General features: G+C 37.6%; 1 protein-coding gene across 2 annotated transcripts in view; it reads left to right on the top strand.

Annotated features, from left to right (window-relative positions):
- Nucleotides 1-19,798, top strand: part of MRE11 (MRE11 homolog, double strand break repair nuclease) — a 71,010-nt gene that overhangs the window by 19,509 nt on the left and 31,703 nt on the right. For both annotated transcript variants that reach the window (XM_023739833.1, XM_023739834.1), the window contains 7 exons: nt 1,702-1,887; nt 2,888-3,059; nt 4,563-4,643; nt 8,722-8,848; nt 11,765-11,868; nt 13,122-13,295; nt 18,766-18,828. In XM_023739833.1, coding sequence (XP_023595601.1) covers nt 1,702-1,887; nt 2,888-3,059; nt 4,563-4,643; nt 8,722-8,848; nt 11,765-11,868; nt 13,122-13,295; nt 18,766-18,828 — 907 coding nt within the window. The remainder of the gene's footprint in view (nt 1-1,701; nt 1,888-2,887; nt 3,060-4,562; nt 4,644-8,721; nt 8,849-11,764; nt 11,869-13,121; nt 13,296-18,765; nt 18,829-19,798) is intronic.

A 19,798-nucleotide genomic window follows, 5' to 3' on the forward strand; every position in this document is an offset into this window, starting at 1 on the left:
ATTCTCATTTGATTCTATGAATTTCTTTATTCTGTCTTTAATATCTTCTATAACCCAGTAGTTTTTGAGCAAAGTGTTGTTCAGTTTTCATGTGTTTGATTGTTTTTCCTTGCTTTTTCTGTTACTGGTTTCCACTTTTATGGCTTTATAGTCAGAAAAGATGCTTTGTAATATTTCAATGCTTTGGATTCTGTTAAGGCTTGCTTTATGGCCTAATACGTGGTCTATTCCCTCCATAAGTTTTTTAATGACTGATTTTTCAGAAGTAGTTGCCAAGCCTTTCTTTTGAGGTGCCTCTGGGTGTAGCTTCTGGGTGGACTTGAATCTCTAACCTTTTACTTAACAGCCAAGTGCCTTAACTGTTTGCACCACCCAAGGAAATCATAAGCATATATATATATATAGAACAAAACAAACAACTTGTTGTCATCGAGTCAATTCCAACTCATAGCAACCCTGTAGGACAGAGTAGAACTGCCCCATAGGGTTTCCAGTGGGCAGCTGGTGGATTTGAACTGCCAACCTTTTCACTGTTTTGGTTAGCAGCCAAGCTCTTAACTACTACACCACTAGGGATAGGTGTGTGTATATATCTATGTGTGTGTGTATTTGTTGTTATTGTTGATAACTGCTGTCGAATATATATAGTATTACTATAATGTTAGTAGTCCCCACTACAGCAGGGACTTTGTTCACAGCTGTGTCTCCAGTGTCTAGAAGAGGCCTGGCACACAGCAAACATTTGTTGAATCAGTAAATGAATATTGGTTCAGGTTAAGTAAATGTTAGGTTGAAATACTTACACACTTTTACTTAAATTCCCAATAACATAAGTCAATGTTAGAGAAAACTTTTTCTTCCTCTCGTCTTCCCTCACCTTGGGTTTTCACAAGTCTTTGAATAATAACAATGAATGTAGGTATAAAACCAGGGTTTACAAATCACTTATTCATACAGTATTTTATTTACTATTGAAAACTCATATCGCTTATGTAAGGTCAGTATTTTCACTCCCATTGTTTTTATAATTAATAAAAGAAACAGAGGATATTAAAAAATGATGAGATATTTTTAGAGATTTGTTTTTATATTACTAAGTTAGGTTTTAACTTACTTTCATTTTCTGTATAGTCAGTTCAGTCTGTAGGTTTTCACTATTGCTGGAGCTCACGCTTTCTGGACTTTCCCAAATGGGGAGTCACTCCTCCGTAAAGCCTTTCATGACCTACCTCTAAATGAAGAATTGACCACTTTCTCTTTTGGGGCTTCCAGTATATCAGGCATTTTAGACATCTAACATTTATGTTTTTGTTTGTGTCCTTCAGATCTGTAAACCTCTGGAGGGCAGGAGTTAGATACTGATGATCTTTGTTTTCCCAATCCCTTGCACAGTTCCTGGCACATAAAAAAAAAAACTTGTTGCCGTCGAATCGCTTCCAACACATAGCAATCCTGTAGGGCAGAGTAGAAGTGCCCCATAGGGTTTCCATGGACCAGCTGGTGGAGTCGAACTGCTGACCTTTTGATTAGCAGTCAAGCTCTTAACCACTGCGCCACCAGGGCTCCTCCTGGCACACAGAAGGGACGTAATAAATCTTCGGTGAATAGATAAAGACAGATCTGTACAGACTTATTTTATATGAAATTTTCCTATATCTTTAGGTATTCATATTCTTTCTTTTTTTTTCAATCTTGGTATAGGAGTAAACACGGAAACACTAACTTCATTCCGGAACAATTTTTGGATGACTTCATTGATCTTGTTATTTGGGGCCATGAACATGAGTGTAAAATAGCTCCAACCAAAAATGAACAACAGCTCTTTTATGTGTCACAGCCTGGAAGTTCTGTGGTTACTTCTCTTTCCCCAGGAGAAGCTGTAAAGAAGTGAGTAATTGTATATTCCTAATCCACTTTAAAGAAATATGTGTTACACTAGTCTTCTAATCATTCCATAGGTTCAAGTCACTGATGGTATTGCTATTTATATGATAGATTTGTTTATGAAGGTTGATCATCTTGCGTAGTCTTACTGTTTTACCAGATTTTAAGCCATTTTTATTAATGGTTTTGCTACTCGTTAGGCAAATTCAAGACTAACATTTTTGTTTATGAAATTTGAAGTTAGAGTGTTGTAGATAATGGTTACTAATTTTACAGAGTCCATTTATAAACAAATTTACCTAAAATCATTTAATTGCAGCTTTTCTCATTATAAATGTAATATTAAAGAATAACGCATTAAAAAATATTTTTTTGGGAGGAGGAATTATGTAATAAAGTAGTTAACAGTGATTAAACTCAGTATTTAGAATGAATCTTTCCCTTTGAGTCCCCTCAAGTTCTGATTGTTATGATGGTAATAATAGGTTTAAAGAATATGATGGTAGGATTTTAGAGTGGCTTTGTCTTCGTGGCTCCACTATTAATTCATTTTATGTATGTATGTGTTCGTGTGTGTGTATATATGTATATGTGTATATATGTATGTATATACCTATATATACATATTACATATATATGCAATGGATTCTATATATAGTGCTGTCCCATGTATATATATACATAATACATACATATGTAATGAGTCTATATATACTACTATCATAGTCCTGATAACATTTTATTATACTTATTGTTATCTCTGTCTTCCCTTAATAGACTGTATGTTTGTCCAGACAGGAGAAATGAGGAATAAGTGGAGTTTATTCTGGGGAAGAAGAATGTTAACTTTTTTTTTCTCCGTGATATAACCTTAAGATTAAATTGTCAAAAACATTTATTTTAAGGGTATGATTTTATAAAGAAATATTTTGTAGAAACTGAGTTATAAATATGGTAGGAAATGTACAGTGTTGACTAGGTTTTCTTTTCCTTGTCATTTCAGGCATGTTGGTTTGCTGCGTATTAAGGGGAGAAAGATGAACATGCAGAAAATTCCTCTTCACACAGTACGGCAGTTTTTTACGGAAGACGTCGTTCTGGCTCGTCATCCAGACCTTTTTAACCCAGATAATCCTAAAGTAACTCAAGCCATACAAAGCTTCTGTTTGGAGAAGGTAATTTATGTTATATGCACGTGAGTCTCTTCTGAACTCTTTGAGGATAGGGCCCATATCTTACTTTTCTATACAAGTGTCCCCCATTTTTGAAAGTTTGTTTTATGTCACTTCGCTTTTTCAAAAGATCTACATTAGTACCTGTTTTCACTAACCGAGAGAAATCCGAAGAGGATTTTCGCTTTTAAGAAAAAGGAGGAAAAGTGGAAATAGCGTCCAGCATTTGTTTTGCAGTGAGCCCTTAAAGAGACAGTGTGTACCTCAAGCCACGAAAGTGGCATCACCAAGCCTCTTCCTACACTCAGCATCTCAGCTTTTACTACATGTTAGCGTTATTTCAGTTTTTATGTGTTACTTGGTATGAGTTTTCCCATGTAAGGTAATGGTAATTACTTCTTCACTTTATGCCATTTCTGCTTATGAAGGGTTTCATAGGAATGCTCTACTTTCGGGTAAAACTTGTATTAGCACTTAACCTAGAACCTGGCAAAAAGTAGGTGCTCTAGAAATGCATGTTAAATTGAAACAATTGGCCTAGTAGATCTTATTCTTATAGACCTGTACTGTCCAATATGATATATACAGTAACACATATAGCTGTTTTAATTTGAATTAATTAAGGTTAAATTAAAAATTTAGTTCTTCACTGGTACTAGCCCCATTTCAAGTCATCAGTAGCCACATATGGCTAATGACATCCGTATTGAACACTGCAGATATAAAACATTTCTGTCATCGCAGAAATTTCTGTTGCACAGCATTGTTATAGATAGTAACTTAAAGGACAAGATTATAAAATCTTAGACTTGAAAGAGATCCAAGAAATCTAACATCTCACTGAGTACGGAAATCCTTTTCAGAAATACTTGTTTGAATACTAATTAGATACCTTCAGATGGCTAGTTTTGTAGATGAACCAACTCTAGTTGTGAAGTTTCTTGTGTAGAAGCTAAAATCTGGTTCCTTGTAACTTAGTTCTGTCCTCAGGAACAAGATTAAACAAGTGTTTTTATCCTTTAGCATGAGACAGCTTCGGATATTTGAAAACAATGGTCTCATTTTCTTTTAACTTGAACTTCTGGGTAAATGATCAAGATCTTTTGTTTATAGATCGCCAGATATTCTGGTCAGTCTCCTCTGGCTATGTGTCTAAAGAGACTAGATTTATTTGGTTTTAAGTTGATAGAATGAGGGAATCCATATTGAAACAAGTAGAAACTTTGCACAGGAGTGATGCTTTAAGTTCTTCTCTAAAATATTAATTTTAGAGATTGAAAAACTGTATTAAGAACTCTGATGAAGTAAAATCACTAAGGAATGATATTAACGGGAATGTTAAAAGAAGGTATATTTAAAAAGGTGTTAGAAATGAACTAGGAAACAAAGGTGATCTTGTGGTTTAGGAGATTCCTGTAGTTTATAAAGGAATATGAGCTTCTGTTCAGATAATTTAAACTAAAATTAATATTTTGTTTTTTAATCTTTATATATTTTTGTTTTGAGATTGAAGAAATGCTTGAAAATGCTGAACGGGAACGTCTGGGAAATTCCCGACAGCCAGAGAAGCCTCTCATACGACTGCGAGTAAGTCCTATTTCTGTAAATTAAAGTTCCATTGATTTTCAAAGGATAGCCATGTATACTTTATATGGATTTTCTGAAAAGTAGTAAGGAGAGTGCATATAGTAATAAGAAGAGCAATCACCACTGGAAGGCCAAAAATAAGAAAACACTAAGGATTTGATTTAGTCATAGTTTAATTCTGATAGGTTTGATTTTTTAGAATTTTTTTATCGTGCTTTAGATGAAGGTGTACAGAGCAAATTAGTTTCACATTAAACAATTAATACTCATATTGTTAGGGTTGATAGCTTATTATTATCTTAGTTATTTATTTTTTCTAAGTAGTCTTTTGATATGTTTAATAGGCAAGATAAAATCTCTGATTTCACCTTTGACCACCCTCCTTCCTCTCATTCTGTTCCAGCCACCCTGGTCTTTTTGCAGCTCCTCAGACATACTCTCACCTCCTCCAGATCTGCTCAGTGAGACCCCACCCTAATTAAGATTGCACCCTGCATACCTTCTCTCCAACACTCTGGATTTCATTTACCCTCCTCTGCTTGTTTTCCCCCTCATAACACTCATCCTTCTAACCTACTATATGACAGTTTATTTATTTTAGTCACTATTTGCTTTAATTACAAAACTGCAAGCCCCATGAAAGTATGAAGCTTTGTGAATTTTGTTAACTAATGTGTCCAAAGATCCCAGAACCAAACTCAAAAAAACCAAGCCCGTTGCCATGAAGGTGATTCCAACTCATAGCAACCCTATAGGACAGAACAGAACTGCCCCATAGGGTTTCCAAGGAGCGGCTGGTGGATTCGAACTGCTGACCTTTTGGTTAGCAGCCGAACTCTTAACCACTGCGCTGTCGAGGCTCCTGATCCCAGAAGAGTTCCTGGCATATGGTAGATGCTTGCTAAAGATGTTGAAGGAATTAATAAGTATTTGAGAGTATTAAAAATGTCTAAGAACTTGAATTGTTTCTTATGCCCATAAACTTTCTTATCTTTTCCACTGTGATTTAAAAAAAAAACAATAATCCTCTTTTTTGCCCCTGTGCTTTTCCCTTCTAGCACCTACTATCTTTCTCAGTTTTTTTCCTAACCCAAACCCCTCAAAGTAGATAGCCTGTACGCATCCAACCATTCTGTTCCTCAGTCCGCTATAATCAATGCTCTGACCCCATCATATCGGGTGGCAAAGGTGACCTTCAGTTGCCAAATCAAGTCGATTTTTTTTTTCCTACCTGACTGAATCACTCTTTGGCGTTGCCTTCTTTAACTTATCTTTATCCCCTCTTATCCCTTAGCCCTCTTTTCATTCTACGCATGTAGCTTTAACTACCATCTATATAGTGATGACTCCCAAATTTGTATCTCCAGTTTAGGCCCCTTTGTTTACCTGTGTAGCTAGGGGTCCCTTAGACCCTTGGTGGTAGTCTAAGACTATGGTCCTCAAACCAGCAGCATTGGCATCACCTGGGAAATTGTTAAAAATATAGGATCTCAGACCCCATGTCATACACGGTGAATTGTATTTTAACAAGATCCTTGAAGGATTTGTGTTAAAGTTAGAATTAAAATTTCAGCTAGAATTTGGGAAGCACTATACTTTAGAGGGTATATAGTATGGAAAGAGGATAGTCTGGATGCAGACTGCCTGGGTTTGGCTGTGACTCTATTACTAGCTATATGACCTTGAGCAATTGAATCTCTTGTCCAACGGTTTGTACTGACTTCTTAGGGCTATGAAGTAAATGAATTAAACAGTACCTGGTGCGGAGTAGGTCATCTGTCCCTTCTCTATCCCAGTGTCAGTGCTGTAGTTGAACCCTCGTTACCTCTTACCTGGCTGATAGCTGCTGCTTCTCACCTGGACTCTCCTCCCAGTTCCCTCTCCTCCCACTTCTGGCCAAACCGTCTTCCACACTAATGCCAGTGATCTTTGTAAAACCCCGTCTTTCATATCTTTCCTGATAAAAATGATTTAATGATCCCATAGCACTCGCAGGAACAAGTCTAAATTCTTTTGGGTCTTCTCGATGTGGTCTAAACTGACCTTTTTGGCTCCTTTCTCCTTTTCCTGTCAGTACCTCCTAAGCTCTGGTCATATTGGACTAAAAATGACTGTTCCTTGAGTCCAGTGGGGCTTATTTCACTCTTTTGCACATTTGCTCATGCTGGTCCTGCTGCAAGGAAGGCATCTCCCTCCTTCTTTCTGTATATCTCCTTCAATACCCAGTCAGAGCCTGCTCTCTCCAAAGAAACCTTTCTTGCCCACCAGTCAGAATTGATTGCTTCTTCCTTTGGGTCCTCATTCTACTTTGTACATGCTTATAACATTGTTCACATTCTGCTTGCAGTTATTTATGTACGTGTTTGTCCTCCCTGTCAGCCTGTGAATTTCTTGACAGCTGTCATTGCGTTGTGTATATGGTTGTATCCTTAGCCCTCAGCAGAGTTCCTAGCACATTGTAGATACTCAGTAAATGTTTGTTTAATGAATGAGTTTTTCAACTCTTAAAAAAAAAAACCCATTGCTGTTGAGTTGATTCCAACTCATAGAAGCCCTGTAGGACAGAGTAGAACTGCCCCCATAGGGTTTCCAAGTCTGTAAATCTTTGTGAAAGCAGACTGTCACATCTTTCTCCTGCGGAGTGGCTGGTGGGTTCGAACTGCGGACCTTATGGTTAGTAGCTGAGCACCTAACTGCTGCACCACCAGAGCTACTTTTTCAACTCTTAGGAGCAGAAAATTGCAAGTAAAGTTAGACTGGAGTACAATTGTTAAAAATACCTGAAGATTTTTGGGGAAACCCAATAGCTTCAGCACTCAGCATTTTCTTTTTTACAATATGAGAGCTGTCGCAGTGGTCTGGGTAATACAAAGATAGTTACTCTGGGGGAACCATATAGTCAGTCCTCTTTACCAAGGCAAAAGATCCCATGTTCCTTATTAATACCCTCCTGATAACCATCAGAACTAACCAGACTTAAGTAGAAGATTGGCATTCCTTTGCTAACCACAGTAAATTACTAATTCATTCCTGAAATGAAAAAAATAGATATTGTTATGTAAGTAATATTATGAAAGTATGTTGTATGGGCTAGAGCATCCTCATTAATTCATTAATTAATTGAATAAATTTTTATGGCGTACTTTCTGTTCTGGATGTTGGGGGATACAGTGATGATAAAACAAACAGGGTTTTGAACTCGTGAAGCTTCCAGAAGGTGGGAGCATGAGGAGAGATGTAATAAACACATAACAAGTCAAAGAACAAAATTTCAGATAGTGCTAAGTGTGATGAAGAATGTAAGTGGGGTGGTGGTTAGGAAGCACTTTTGAGAGACTAAGCAGACAGACTGACTGGCCTCTCCTTGGAGATAATGTGATACAGTGCTGCTTCCCAGAAAGCACACTTTGAGAACTGCTAGTTTAGGAAAATGTATCCCTTAGAAAGAAATGTGGTAATTCTCTTTATAAAGGTCTGTTTACCATTATAGACTTCTTTAGAAAGAGCCTGCTTGAGAGAGAGTGTTAATTCTAAATGGATACTGTGCTTTAAAGATAGTCATTTCTCAAAGCTCACAATTTTTATTCTTTTTCTACATGGACTTTCCCAGAATCCATCCTTATCTAGTGTGAGAATGTATCTCTATGATAATAGACCAATTAAGTAATGAGTGGATGGCACCTATTTTATTTTGGTGGGGGATTTTTGTTTTGCTTTGAAAGTTTAGAAATCCATGTAGAATTTCTTCACCTCCTTTTCAGATGGTACCCCTGGTGCCGAGACTGTTAGTGTGGTCATGGGGAGTTGTAATCATCCCTACTTTGTGGAAATTTTTGCTGTATCCTGATTCCACTGAACACAATATTTTGCTTCAGCTTAGAGGTCTTCCAAACTTAAATATTTCTCAGTAGAATAAATGGTGTAATCTCATCATGATCTTTAAAATGTATTGTAGAAAATTAACATGTTAATTTAAAAATATTGAGCATAAGCACTATAAACACTGAAGGATGAGTATGTTTCTTAAAAAGTAGACAACTGTTGTTTCCCATCCTTTATAGCATATTCTGTATTCCAGGTGGACTATAGTGGAGGCTTTGAACCTTTCAGTGTGCTTCGTTTTAGCCAGAAATTTGTGGATCGTGTAGCCAATCCAAAAGACATTATCCATTTTTTCAGGCATAGAGAACAAAAGGAAAAAACAGGTAAGCTAATTTTAATTTTGTACATTAAAGGATGCTCTTATAGCGTTCATGTAAATCAATCTTCTGTAAAAAGAAGTATAAAAATAATGGAAGAAGTTTTAGTATGTTTCTTAATATCTTTGACAAATAAACTGATAGTTGGAATAACTAAATCTCTTGCCTTCTAAAAATTAGATAGCAATTATTTTAAACCTGGGGACATTAGTAGGGAAATGGAAGGCCTTCCCTGCTAAGGTAGTTTTTTAAAAGAGTTCTGTTCAACACAAAGATTTTAGAGATTTATTGCTCAAAATAAATTATTTACTGTATATTATAAATGTTCAGAGAACATACTCTCAATTTTTGTATTATTAAGTATTTTAACTTTAGAGAGTACAGTTATTTAGGAAGACTTGAGTCTTTGGAAATAAGTGGTGTCTCATACCTTGATGTTTCTGATGATCCAGGTAATTAATTTCCAATTAAGTTTCACACACAGTAATTGCTCTTATTCATACATTTACAAAAAAGGTCATACAACTTAGTGCTTCATAAAAAATACTGATCTAAATATAGAGGCTCTTCTCTTTGAAACTATTGAATCAGAGAATTTTTGTAGAAAAACACGGCCTTATTTACAGGTAAGCTACCTAGGTTTTTATAAACCCATATTTAATAGGCTTATATTTGCAATATCAAATTGTGACCAGAAATTGGGTATGTTGTTAATTCCAAAAGGTCAGTAGTTCAAATCCACCAGCCGATCCTTGGAAACCCTATGAGACAGTTCCACTCTGTCTTACAGGGTCACTATGAGTCAGAATCAACTCAACAGCCTTCATAAGAATACAGACTACAGAGCTAGTACCTTATCTTACTTAGGTTTCAGCCATAGTGAAAGTGAGTTTTATGCTAGTGCTTCATTTTTGGTTTAAACGTAAATGGCTCCATGGACACAGTGATTTTGGTATGTTTTAGTAAAAGCATCTTCTAATGTTTTGTCTATCTCTGCCACTTACTAGATGTATGACTTGGTATACATTATTTAACCTCTCTGATGTTTAGTTTTCTCTTCTATTAAATCAGGATAATTTCTGTATTTCATCTGTAAAATGTTCTGAGGCCTCTTCTGCCTCATAGGATTGTTGTGAGGATTAGGTAATATACCAAAGGTCAGTTATCTTAACGTAGCATCTGGAGTGCTGGAGGAACTTCCTGCAGAACTCACTGCCAAGCTGTCAGAGGAGACATCCGAGAAGTCTAAGATGAGGCGCCTAGCCACTGGCACTCCACTGTGAAACTGATTTCCCAAGTGGGGAGGGAGGTGGGCTGGAGGAAGCCTTCTCCAACACTGACACTCATCCGTGAAGCTGTCTGAGAGGGTGTGCCAGGGGAAGCTGTTGACAGGACAACTCACTGCAAAGCTGCTGGGGGTGCCAGGAAAGCAGCCCAAGGGGAGGTGCCTGGCTGGAGGCAGTCCACTGGAGACTGCCAAAATAACATTGTGATATGTTGTTTTGGTTGAAATATATGAAGAAAGTCTTCCCTCAAACAGAAAAGATAGAAAAACCAATTGCTGTTGAGTTGATTCCAACTCATGGTGACCCCATGTGTGTCATAGTAGAACTGTGCTCCATAAGGTTTTCAATGGCTAATACTTCGGAAGTAGATCGCCAGGCCTTTCTTCCGAGATGCCTCTGGGTGGATTTGAACCACCAATCTTTAGGTTAGCAGCCGTACATGTTAACTGTTTGCACCACCCAGGGACTCCAGGTGGAGAAAAGAGGAATATTTTAATAGCCTTTTCAGATAACTGTGGATTCTCTTCGATATTATAGCAAAACTCGGTAAGTGGTAATTTCTTAAAGGTGAGCTGCAACAAGGAATCTGTACAATATCAGTGTGACTTTTCATACTCTTATATTAAAGTTCATTATTCTCTCTTACTTTAAACAGACCTTACCCATGCAAGATTTTATAACATCATGTATTGGTCATTTGGAAAACAGTGGTTTACTGAGTTTTGCAGGTCTTGGTCCACATGTTGACTACGTAAGATCAAAAGATCACACTTAGAAATACTGCCATCAGTCTCATCAGAAAAGTCTTTGGATGTTAGAAAGCTATCAAGCTTTCAGCAGATAGAAATTTTCCAAAATTCTAATTTTTGCTTGAGAGCTTGAATTTTATCATTGGCAAGAAACACTGTTGTTTTCCTTGAAGTGACCCAAGTTACCCAAGTATGAATAACCATAGTGTGTCTAGCAGTTTTTTGTCAAATAAAAATGGCGTTCCTTGAAAAAAAGGAGCTAGTTCAGCTCCCAATTCAAGTGGCTGCAAACTACTTTTCCTTGAGACAACCATCCTACTTAACAAGGCAGCAGAAGTGCTTTATGCATACTTCCCATTTGTCTCACAGAATGTTAAAAAGGTACATACTCAAGGGCCGAGATTTAGTTAATCACTTTTACAGTCATCTAGGACATTCTTTTTTTTTTAAATATGAGTACATGGTGGTGACTACTAGTACAGTTTTGTGCCACTGCCTTAACTCATCCCAAGATGCCAGCAGCTTTACTCATGATTGTTTTTGGATCTTCACTGCAAATGTTAATACAGAGGAGAAGGCAAATAATGTCTTAGTATTACTATGAAAATAGTTTTGGCCTCACAGACTCCCTGGGAGGGTCTTGGTGAACCCCAGAGGGCTGTGGATCACACTTTGAGAGCAGCTGGACTAGACATGCTACTTGGTGATAAGAAGAAGAAGTACTGACTGTGGCTGTTAGCAAAAATGGCTTGTTTTTGCCTCAAAATTTACCACGTTGACCATGCTGGCCATTGATAAAAGTTGTGCCGTACCTCCTCCATTGAAGCAATCTACAACAAGTTTGTAACATAATACAAGATACTGTTTTTTGATGAACTTTTTTCTAGGAGAAGAGATCAACGTCGGGAAACTTATCACAAGACCTTCTTCAGAAGGAACAACTCTAAGGGTGGAAGACCTTGTAAAACAGTATTTTCAAACCGCAGAGAAGGTAATTTCTTAATTATAGCTCACACTTTAACAATGGCTATCTTATAATAACAGATTTTAATTTAAGATACGTTTAATTGATAGTTTAAACAAAATGAATTCTTACACTGTTTCTATGAAGCAAATAGGGTGACTTAATTATATTCATTTATAATTGTTGCACACTGGGGAAAATCAGCACTTAATTAAGGTTTGTTATGAACATTGTTATTAGTGTGGCTGTTTTGTTGATGTTGTTACCTTCTTACTTTCTTTTATCTCTACTAGAGAAATCTGAATCCAGGGTTTAATTTTCTCGCATCCGGATGTAGTTTCACGGTTACTTTACTAATACACTATAGCCGCGTGATGAGGAAACCACTCATACTTGCTGTCGTGGATTTGTAGCACTCTAAGTCCTTCTGGTTGTAGTAGTTTCTTATTGTTGCTATAACACATGACCCCAAACTTAGTGGCTTCAAACAACACAAATTTATTATTTTATAGTTCTGTAGGTCAGAGGTCTGACACAGGTCTCGCTGGACTAAAATCAAGGTGTCTGCCGGGCTGTGTTCCTTTCCTGGAAGCTCTAGGGGAGAATCCATTTCCTTGTCTTTTTAAGCTCATAGAGGCCACCCACATTTCTCAGCTCATGGCCCCCTTCATCCATCTTCACAGCCAGCAAAGTTGCACCTCTCTGCCCATCTTTTCATAGTCACATCTCCCCCTGGCTTTCCTCTTCTGACTCCCTCTTCCCCCCTGATAGTCCCTGCCCTCCCTATTTTATGGTCAGCTATTAGCAACTTTAACTCCATCTGCAGCTTTAATTCTGCTTTGCCATGTAACATATTCATAGATCCTGGGAATTGGAATGTGGACATCTTCAGGGGGCCAGTATTCTTCCTAGGGGCCCTAATAGAAACATCAAGGGGGCCATCTGTAGGGAGCCGGATAGAAACTAAACCCAGTTTCTGTTAATTATTAGCTGCCATTCTGGTCTCTGTGTCGCAGCCACTCTGGCCTCTGTTTTCACTTGTTCTGTTCTTTCCTCCTTTTTTTTGTTTTGACTTTGCTTTTTCTGGCCCTCAATATTTATTGGTAGATTTAATTAGTATTCACTAAATCATTATTTATTTATTTTTCCTTCAATAGCTAGGTAAATTTTTGCCTTTTTTTCCTGGTAATATTATCCTATAATTTTCCTTGTTCATGTACAACTATTTTTAAGCAAAAGATACTGTTTTCTTTATTTAGTGATTTATGTCTCTCTTATAGAATGTGCAACTCTCACTTCTAACAGAAAGGGGAATGGGTGAAGCAGTACAAGAATTTGTGGACAAGGAAGAAAAAGATGCCATAGAGGAATTAGTGAAATACCAGTTGGAAAAAACACAGCGATTTCTTAAAGAACGTCATATTGATGCTGTAGAAGACAAGATCGATGAAGAGGTAGGTAACTAATTTGGGGGTGGATAGATTTATTTCAAAAGTCTCTCCTTAAGCATAGCTCTGAGTTTCTTTCTGTTAAACCATTATTTAACTTCTCTGATTTGTTTAGTTTCTTCATCTATAAAATTGGGATAATACAATGAGGATTAAATTGGAAAACATCTGGAATAGTCTGTTAGTTTTATTCCTTGTAGGTACTATCTTCTCTTGAAAATCCCAAAAATGCTTTAAAATGAACCTTATTGGATGGAAATTTCTACTCATTTCAATTTTTTAATAGGCTTTGATTGATACTTTGAGTTTAATCTAGAAAATGCATTCTCTCTAAGCATAAAAGCAGTGGAAGAATCACAGAGGGAAAACTCCAGATTTTACTAAATAGAAATTTTAAGTGTTTGCATGTCAAATTGTCAAAAGACAAAATTAAAAGTTTGACATAGAGAAAATATTTGTAACAAATATGGGCAGAAAAAAGGTTAATATTCTTAACACAATATTAAAGAGCCCATATTAGTCTTAAGAAAATACTAAACATTTCAATAGGATAATGAACAAAGAATATAAATAGACAGTTCACAAAAGAAAGAAGTGGCTTATAAGCATATGAAAATGATATTTAGTCTAGGGTAATCAAAGAAAGTCAAACCTATTTTTTAATTGGTCAAATTGGCAACAATTTGAAAAAAATAATATTTAATACACTGCTGGTAGGAGATTGATTGAAAAGCAGTTTGGCAGTGTATATCAAGAGGCTTAAATTTTACTTTTTAACTCAGCCCTGGGGGATTATTATAAGGAAATAGTGAGACAGAGATTTGTTTGTAGGGTAACTTATCTTAGTTATCCACAGTGGGGGATAATTGGAAATGTATTGGTAAAATAAATGTTGGTACATACACAATATAGAATGCTATGCAGCCATTAACAAAGACACTTTTGAAGAACATGGAAAAATGTTTCTAATATAGTGTTAAATGGGAAAAGAATTCTGAAGATGCAAGATTATAAACAGCATGATCGCTGTTATGTTTAACATGTTTAGTATGTGTGAGTGTATGTGTGTGTGCGTATAAAAAATGGAAGAAAATATTCCAAACATATTAGCAGAGGTTATGTTCATTTTCTGTGTTTTTCATATTCCTTCTAAACAGAAGAACAGAACAACATTATTCTCAAAACTTACTTCCTTTGGCTTTCATTTTAGTGCTTTTAGCTAACATGGCTCTCTTGAAGCTTTATGGTGTCAGTTGCAACTAGTATTAGTCAGTGTCAGGTACCTTCAGGATTAGGGCTGGTAATCCACACTTTAAAATCATTCACTCTATGACTTTGAATGTGATACGTTCATAATTTTTTAGCATGGGTGGATTTTTCAGTGAAGTAGCAGAAATAAAACATGACCATCCCCACCCTAAGTCACATCATGACTCCTGAGAGCAGGGGTGTGTGTGTGTGTGTATGTCTGTGTCTGTGTGTGTGTGGCTAAGAGCATGGGCTCTGGACCACACCACCTGTGTTCAAGATCAAAACCTTCCTAACCGTGTGACCATTGGCTATGGTAGTTATTTCACCTCTCTGTACCTGAGTTTCCTCAGCCAACTGTAAAAAGGGGATAGTAATAGAACTTCCTTTAAGGTTCTTGTAAGGATTAAAAGAATATATGCAAAGTCTTCAGCATAGTCCCTGTTACAGGGTGGTTGCCCAGTAAGTGTTACTAGTATTTTTACTTTGTTATTTCTCTTCTTCTCTCAAGACTTAATACTTAACACTTTTGGTATCACACATCACCTAGAGCATTATTTGAGACCCTGAGGGGCACAAACCGTTAAACACTTGGCTACTAACTAAAAGGTTGGTAGTTCGAACCCACCCAGAGGCACCTCAGAGGAAAGGGCTGGCAGTCTGCTACCAAAAGGTTACGGCCGTTGAAAACCCTCTGGAATGTAGTTCTCCTTTGAAATACATGGGGTTACCATGAATGAGAATTGACTCAACAGTAACTGGTTTTGGTTTAAAGCACTATTGCATACTATGTAATCTTTAAAAAAAAATTATTTCTAGTTTCCCCCTTCTACTGAATAATAACAAACATGCTGTTATTTCTCCTACGTTAAAGAACAGCTGAAACTCTAGATCCCACTTTTTCCTTTAGCTATTACTACTCTGTTTCTTTGTTGTCCTTTACAGCAGAACTACTCCAAAGACCTTTCTGTATTTGCTGCCCTTAATTCTTCTCCCTTCTCTCTTTCTTAAACTGATCCATCAGGCTTTTGACTTTGTCATTCCAGGGAAGTGGCTGTTATCCAAGCCCCCAGTGACCTTCATTGCTAAGTCCCGTGTCAGTTCTTAAATCTAATCTGACTGCTTCTTGAATCATTTCTTCGTTGGCTTCCGGTACTCCACACTTTTGAAGGTTTCTTCCTGCCTCACCTACTCTCAGTCTCTATTGTTGAATCCTCTCATCTCTTCAGCCTCTTAAGTTGGAGTCCCCAGAACTCACTCCTTGGACCTCTTCTTTGTCTACACATTACCCTTGTAATCTCATCCAGTCCATTGGTGACTCTCAGAAGTCTAACCCAGACCTCTCCTCTGAACTGCTGGACATTTCAACTTGGATGTCTAGTAGACATCTTAAACTTTTAACATGCTCCACTCTGAACTTTGAGTCCCTACTCCCTGCCCCCAGACCTGCTCTACCTAGTGGAATCCTCATTCTTTCTGTTGCTCAAGGCAAAAACCTTAAAGGCGTCCTTGGCTCCTTTTTTTTTCTGTCACCTACATCGTGACTGTCAGAATACAGTAAAACCAGTGAAAGCCAGAACCTGTGTAAGGCAGAAACCTGTCAGAGAAGAAAAACTCAAATATTTCCCACTAAAAGGAGCGATAGAAAAGTGGTAAGACTTCTTCTTGTCAAAGGCATCAAATTTTGAGACCTGGAAAAATAAGGCGGTCTCATTGAGTCCGACTCTCACAGGTTTCACTGTGTCTACAGAATCTGACTAACTTCTTACAACCTTCATCACTACCAGTGATCCCAGCCAGCACCATCTCTCGCCTAGCCTCCAAACTGGTCTCCCTGCTTCTACCCTTTTTCTTCCTTTTCCCCCATTCTGTCCTCAATTCATCTGTCAGTGAACCTAGCACATTTCAGCTCATTCTTGTTTAAAAATAGAAAAAAGCTCTCACAGTTGTTGACAAGCCTTATTCAGTCTGACTCTCCATTATTTCTCTACCTTCATATCTGCCCTAGCCACACTGGGCTCCTTCCTGTTTCCCAGACACACCACCATACTTCTGCCCCCAGCGCCCTTGTACGTGTTCTTTCCTTTGACTGGATTGATCTTGCCCATTATCTGCGTGATTCATTTCTTATCTCTTAAAGTCTTTGCTCATATATTAGTTTCTGCGTCGGGCCTTTCCTGATCATCCTATTAACATGCAACCTCCCTCAGCATGTTCTATCCCTCTTCCTGCTTTATTTTTCTCTGAGCACTTATCACCTTCTGTAAAGATTTCACAAGTTCCAATATTTGAAAGGACTCAAAAGACTCCACTGACCTTACTCACTTAAGGCTTTTATTTAAAGGCAAAGGACAGAGTACAGCAAGAAAAAGAGTGCAGGCAAGCATTGGGGATCTGAAAGGCATACAAGCATAAGCTCCTCAGGTCTTTGCCAGAAGATGCCTTCTGGAGAGGTCAAGGCAGAAGTTCCCAAGGGTCTTTTATGCCCCTCTGGGCACATAATCAAGCCCTGCTGTCTAACCAGTTATGCAGGTTGAAAACCATCTGCCAAAAAACTGGTTATGGAGAGCCAGAGACTTCGAATTTGACCCTGTTGTCGTTGCTGTTAGTTGCCATTGAGTCCATTTCAATTCATAGTGACCCCATGTGTGTACAGTATAACTGCTCCTTAAGATTTTCAAGGCTGTGACCTTTTGGAAGCAGATCACCAGGCCTGTCTTCGAAGGTGCCTCTGCGTAGTTTCGAACTACCAACCTTTCAGTTAGTAGCTGGAAGCTTAATCGTTTGTGCTAGGCAGGGACTCACTAATAGTGCTCTGGGTGGTGTGTAATACACCAAAAGTGCTAAGTGCTAAATCTTCATAGACATCTTCATAGACCACCTTTTTGGCTAGTAGTCAAGTACTTAACCATTTGTACCACCCAGGGACCTCAAACTCAACCCTACACCCCTAAAATATAGTTTATTGCCATTCTTTCACCCACACTCCTCTAGATTATAAACTCCTTGAGGGCAGAATTTTTTTACTATTTTTATTTACTGTTGTAATGTCAGTTCCTACAGTAGTGCCTGGCACACAGTAGGTGCTCAGTAAATATTTGTTAAATAAATTATTGCATAAATGGCATTTATCTCTCCAACTGCTTAACTCTATTATAAGAGCCTTGTGAGCAGGAACCATTAAAAAAGGAACCTCTTATCCCTCACAGTCCCTGGACCATGGTCAACAAGCAGTAAACATTCAATATGTGGCAGTTAATAAAAATGGATCTTTAGGGTCCCATCTTAGTCATCTAGTGCTGCTCTAACAGAAGTACCACAGGTGGATGGCTTTAACAAAGAGAAATTTATTCTTTCACAGTCTAATAGGCTACAAGTCCAAATTCAGGGCATCAGCTCCAGGGAAAGGCCTTCTGTCTCTGTTGGCTCCAGAGGAAGGTTCTCGTTTTCAGTCTTCCCTTGGTCTGGGAGCGTCTTAGTGCAGGAACCTCAGGTCCAAAGGACGCGCTCCGCTCCTGGTGCTGCTTTCTTGGTGGTACGAGGTCCCCCTGTGTCTGTGTTCCCTTCTCTTATATCTCAAAAGAGATTGGATTAAGACACTATCCAGTCTTGTAGACCTCATCAGTATAACCTCATCATAGTGATAGAGTTTACGACCCATAAGGAAATCACATCAGATTACACAGTCATACAATATGGGGAATCATGACCCAGTCAAGCCGACAGACATTTTTGGGGGACGCAATTCAATCCATGACAGGTTCACTACTTCAGATACCATTTCAGAGGACCTCCACCCTGTCTTGCAGCCAGATGCCCAGGAATGTTTTGAGCAGTGTAATAAATATTTCAAACCTCTTAAAGGAGAGTGGATTTTGTTTTTAACTATTTTCCTGAAGTATAACACTCATGGCATATTAGACTTTTTTTCTCTCTGCTGCCTGACAGACTATTTTTTAGTGACGTAGTACATTTTGGCAACAGGTAGTATAATTTTGCTCAGAGCCAGTATATTTTTATTTTCTAGGGTACATTTTTGAAATTTTAATGTAAGTCACTGGGAAAATTTGGCTTCTTTTATCAATCTCTTGTGAACTAAAACTATATCTGAATTTTCCAAGTTTTATGTTATAATGGAAAGCATTTCTTAATCAATTGTAGCCCCTTATTTTATATTTATAAAACTGGAATAAGTGACATGTTTGTGATTTACTTTGTTATGATCTAGGTACGTCATTTCAGAGAAAGCAGACAAAGAAATACTAATGAAGAAGATGATGAAGTTCGAGAGGTAATTTTTCTGTTGTAAATTCCTATGCTTGTATATCAGTTGGAGCCCTGGTGGTACAGTGGTTAAGAGCTTGGCTGCTAACCAAAAGGTCAGCAGTTCAAGTCCACCAGCCACTCCTTGGAAACCCTATGGGGCAGTTCTACTTTGTCCTCTAGGGTCGTTATGAGTCGGAATCGACTCGACAGCAGTGGGTTTGGTTTTGTTTTTGATGTGTCAGTTTGTTAAATTACGATAACTAGTAGGTTTATTTAGAGCAGTTAATCCACCTAGATTTGGTGGGTGGGAATGGGCAGGCATTGGCTAAGGATGAGAGATGAACTAGTAGTAGATAGCTGCCTTTGATTTATAGTAGCTCAGCCTACAAATACTCTACTTGCTGACACTGCTCTTTTTTTCTTTTGCTGGTGTCTAAAACTTACTTAATCCGATGGGGGGTGGTATGTACAACAAGAGCCCTAATTAATCAAAATAATATATAATTATTATTAGAGCATTTTATCAGTAGAAGATCTTACCTTACTGAGCTAATACTATTTTGGGCAAAAAAAGAAGAAACTTAGTGTTTTGGTTAGCCATCTTTTCATGGGTAGATATGGAGAATTTCCATTGGCATTTTTGAAATGTCCAAATTAGCTTGAGCTCCACCATCACTATCTTTCCACTCTCTTTGTAGTTTAGAAACTACAGATTAGCAACCATTTACTTAAATTTTGGGCCTCTCTCTGGTACTTGGCGAATTCATTATTGAAATGTATTTTCTTATTTTCTAATTGCCCCTCATATTTTATGATTGCTACCTAGTATTTAAAAGTTTTTTTTATGAATTGTTTACTGTTGAGCTTTTATTCAGCAGACATTTTGTATAGTGCCTGTTATGGGTTAGGTATTCTGTTTTATATTAGGAATACAGACGTAGAAAAGATATGTAACCAGTGTCACTGATTATTATGTTTAGAAATTGTTGAATGAG

Source organism: Trichechus manatus, unplaced genomic scaffold, assembly GCF_000243295.1.
Source record: "Trichechus manatus latirostris isolate Lorelei unplaced genomic scaffold, TriManLat1.0 scaffold00141, whole genome shotgun sequence".
Taxonomy (NCBI): Eukaryota; Metazoa; Chordata; class Mammalia; order Sirenia; family Trichechidae; genus Trichechus; species Trichechus manatus.